Source organism: Carassius gibelio, chromosome B24 (genome assembly GCF_023724105.1).
Source record: "Carassius gibelio isolate Cgi1373 ecotype wild population from Czech Republic chromosome B24, carGib1.2-hapl.c, whole genome shotgun sequence".
NCBI classification, from domain to species: domain Eukaryota; kingdom Metazoa; phylum Chordata; class Actinopteri; order Cypriniformes; family Cyprinidae; genus Carassius; species Carassius gibelio.
Window position 1 is genome coordinate 3,037,976 of NC_068419.1, and position 3,504 is coordinate 3,041,479.

The 3,504-nt window shown below is 37.7% G+C and overlaps 1 protein-coding gene across 5 annotated transcripts in view; it reads right to left on the reverse strand.

Annotated features, from left to right (window-relative positions):
- Window positions 1-580: 580 nt before the first annotated feature.
- The window catches only part of ccdc78 (coiled-coil domain containing 78), a 29,467-nt gene continuing 26,543 nt past the window's right edge, over window positions 581-3,504 (reverse strand). For 2 of the 5 annotated variants that reach the window (XM_052595931.1, XM_052595929.1), the window contains exons 18-22: window positions 2,514-2,688; window positions 2,412-2,431; window positions 2,273-2,345; window positions 1,869-1,969; window positions 581-1,782 (exon numbers count right to left, since the gene is read on the reverse strand). In XM_052595931.1, the coding sequence (XP_052451891.1) occupies window positions 1,656-1,782; window positions 1,869-1,969; window positions 2,273-2,345; window positions 2,412-2,431; window positions 2,514-2,688 (496 nt within the window). In that variant the 3' untranslated portion in view covers window positions 581-1,655. Of the gene's footprint in view, window positions 1,783-1,868; window positions 1,984-2,272; window positions 2,346-2,411; window positions 2,432-2,513; window positions 2,689-3,504 lie in introns of all 5 variants that reach the window. The other 3 variants (XM_052595930.1, XR_008183255.1, XR_008183254.1) reach the window with 3 other exon arrangements.

Below are 3,504 nucleotides of genomic sequence, written 5' to 3' on the forward strand. Positions count from 1 at the left end.
CCCCCCAGCAATCACCCTCACTACCCATAAGCCCCTCCCCGGCCCGGCTCCTTTCCCAGGGGTTCAGGGGCCACTGTACTCACTGCACCCCATTTCCCATACGCATAATCTTGAATTTTCTCCCTGGCTCATAAAGAGGCGTTCGAAGCCCCTCAGTCTGCAGCCCATTTCCCAAACCCTCTCCCTTTATCTGTCAAGCCCACAGCCTCTTTCTGTCTGGCCCACGCTCTCCTTCTGTCTTTTCCACGCTCTCTTTTTGCAGATAATTCCTGTCATTTTTTTTCTTTCCAGTAATATGCTTTCAAGTTTGCCCTGCAGTATTTTAAATTACAGGGCAGTTTTAAAGTTTTTTTTAAAAGTTCTACTTTTTTTTTACATTTTTATGTAATTCTTTTTGGAAAGAAGTTTTATAGTAGATGAAAATTAGACTGATTATATATATATAATTAATCAAAAAAAACTTTTTTTATAATAAATTATATTAAAAAACAAGAATTTTTGATTCTAACAACACTAAACTAAAACATTAAATGCATTAAATGCCTAAAAGCTTGAAAACAGAATGTGTAAAACACTGATACGACTGAAACCACAGCAATTGATTTATTACGTGTACAAATAACATGTCTGTCACATTTAGTGTCGTGTGTTTCCCAGAGATCAGCATGTGTGTGAACTACAAGCTCTGTAATGAAATTATCTTACCCATCAGACAATTAATTGTCAGCAGCCTTTCATTCTCGCAGCCCGTTACATTGACATAAGCTTCACAAACATTCCACACATAGTTTCTCAGGAAGGAAGAGCAAATTCAGTTACACACACACACACACACACAGACACACACGTTTCTTAAGGATTGAAACACGGAGTAAAAGTCATATTGCGGTGTTGGTTCATTCTGATGATTTAACTGTACAACAAAACCCTTATAATGATCAAAAATCAATCTATTTTATAAACCTGTTTTATGGTTTGCATGCAAATCAATAAACCCCATCATGAAAAAAAACACCTTGACATAATAAAGGTGTTTCTATGCAAAACAAAATAATTTTTTTTCTAGTTTTAAAATGAAATGATTTAAATGACATTTCATGTCTTCTGGCCTAAGAAAGCTTATCACACCATTAGTTTCATATCATGAGCTGAAATTACTAACCAAATCATGTTTTTCTGCAGGCTGCAAAAATGTCTAAAATATTTCAGTGGTTTATCTCGTTACTTCTGTTGTTGATGGATTTACAGGGTGGGCGGAGCTTATGTACTGCACTATATCTCATAAAAGTTGTTGCTGACTGATTTACAGAGTGAGGAAGGCTTATTAAGTCCTACACTGTATTTAAAAAACTGCTGTTTTTGGTTGATTTTTGGAGTGGGCGGGGCTTATGCACTGCTGCCAACTATATTTCTGAACTGCTGCTCTGGAGTGACATCAGAAGTGGGCGGGGTTTGTTAAGTCCTATATTTTAACAACTGCTGTTCGTGAGTGACACGTAAAGTGGGCGGGGCTTATAGATAGCAGCACATAATTTGATAACTGCTATTTTAGAGAGACTTTTGAAGCAGGCGTAGCTTATGAAGACCTGCACTATATTTAAAAACTGCTGACTTTGATTCATTTATGGAGTGGGCAGGGCTTATGCACTGCTGCATTATATTTCATAACTGCTGCTTTTGAGTGGTTTGTGAAGTGGGCGGGGCTTATAGGCTCTTGCACTATTTGATCTTCCCTCCTGTGATCCCAGCAGCCTGCGCAGCCGCGTTATCTCCAGTTTATACCTGCACAAAGACACCACACCTGAGCATCACATGCCACCTAGAAAGTAGTTTCATTAATATCACAGGTGGATGTGCAAATACAGTACCTGCCCAGGTGATTGTCCACATACTCCTTCAGCTCAGACACCTGCTCCTCTGCAACCGTCGCCCTTGTGATCAGTTGGGCGCGCTCCCTCTCTTGAGCTTCCTGGTGGAGATTTACTGTGTTTACCAGGGTGATGATAGTAAAGCTGTTTTAATGGTTACATGTGGGGATAACTGTGTATGTTTATACAATATACTGCAATAGTTATCAGTTATGGTTAATTAACTTTAATGGTTTATTGCGGCATGTACTACTACTATCCTGGATCAGCGTCATTATAAACCAATCAGATTTGATTGTGCTTGAACATGATCATTTTTTATAACCCAATCAGAGCCCATCAAAGTTTTTTAGCTTGAACCAATCATTTATGTAAGGTTCCAGGACTGACTTGCTATTGGTTACCTGTGTGGAGCTGGTTATTTCTCTTATCTGCTTCTGAACATCATTCCAGTTGTCTTGCGTTAGTCCAACCCTGCTAAAAACAAAACATAAAATAAGACAGTAAAAAGTATTTTTACATATAACTCTGAATGATACTCACCTCTGAGAAGATTCAGCCATCTGAAATACCAAGCACATGATCAAGTCACAGAACTAATCCATTAAATAACATACACACACACACACACACACACACACACACCTGTTCTCGAGCCAGTTTCAGTTGGCTCTCCAGGCGGGCTTTGTCCTCTCTCAGTCTGTGTAGTTCTCTCTCGGTCTCTCCTCTCAGTTCGGCCCCCGCGGGACTGAAGTGGGCCTCAGGGGGTCCGGCCTCTAAAGTGTGTTCAGGGAGTGCCAGGATCTGCTCACGTTGCAGTCTGGGATACAGAGACGCTACTTATCAGACCAAATCAGATCTAGTGTGTGTGGGGGCAGGTTTCGCTTTAACAGGGGGCTGAAATGTATTAAAACACCCATACAGAGGAAAGGGACAAAATGATCTGAATTCACATCCAAAAAGATTAAGCCTTTACGGAGCATGTTTAATTTTTTTAATAAAAGCTAATTAGTATTTGGTTCAAATTTTAGGTTAATTTCAGTGTTGAAGTCTTAATAAAAAACGGAAAAAAATTAAATCATAATTTAAAATAAAATAAACATAAATATATGTTGAAAGCATTTATATTTGATACATAATATATGCATATGAAATTAAAACATATATATAGCTAACTACTAAAATTGAAACAAATCTAGTAAACTCTAATGAAATATAAAAAATATTCAAATATTAATAGCAACTAAAATAGCATCTCAATGATACTAAAATAACACTACACTAAAAGCACTTGCTAATTCAGGCGTTCCCTAAATAGGGGCTATGAGGAAAATGTAGACGGACTGTGAGTTTTTCCCTTCAAAATAAAACACTTACTAAAATACTATATGTAATATTATATATTTGATGTGTTCCTGCATGTCATAGGATCATTAACTAACACCACAGAACGGTGAACATGCGAATGTGTGGTTAAATTATTAAAATATTCATGCAATATCTCAGGCAGACTTTAAGTGAATATTTTAAAGGTCAAAGGCTTGTGAATCCTTGTGTTGAATCAACACATGTAACCATAAATAGTTAATAGTTTTCATTAAGAGCGACAGGTGCAAACCAGTGGCTGTTCAAGCAC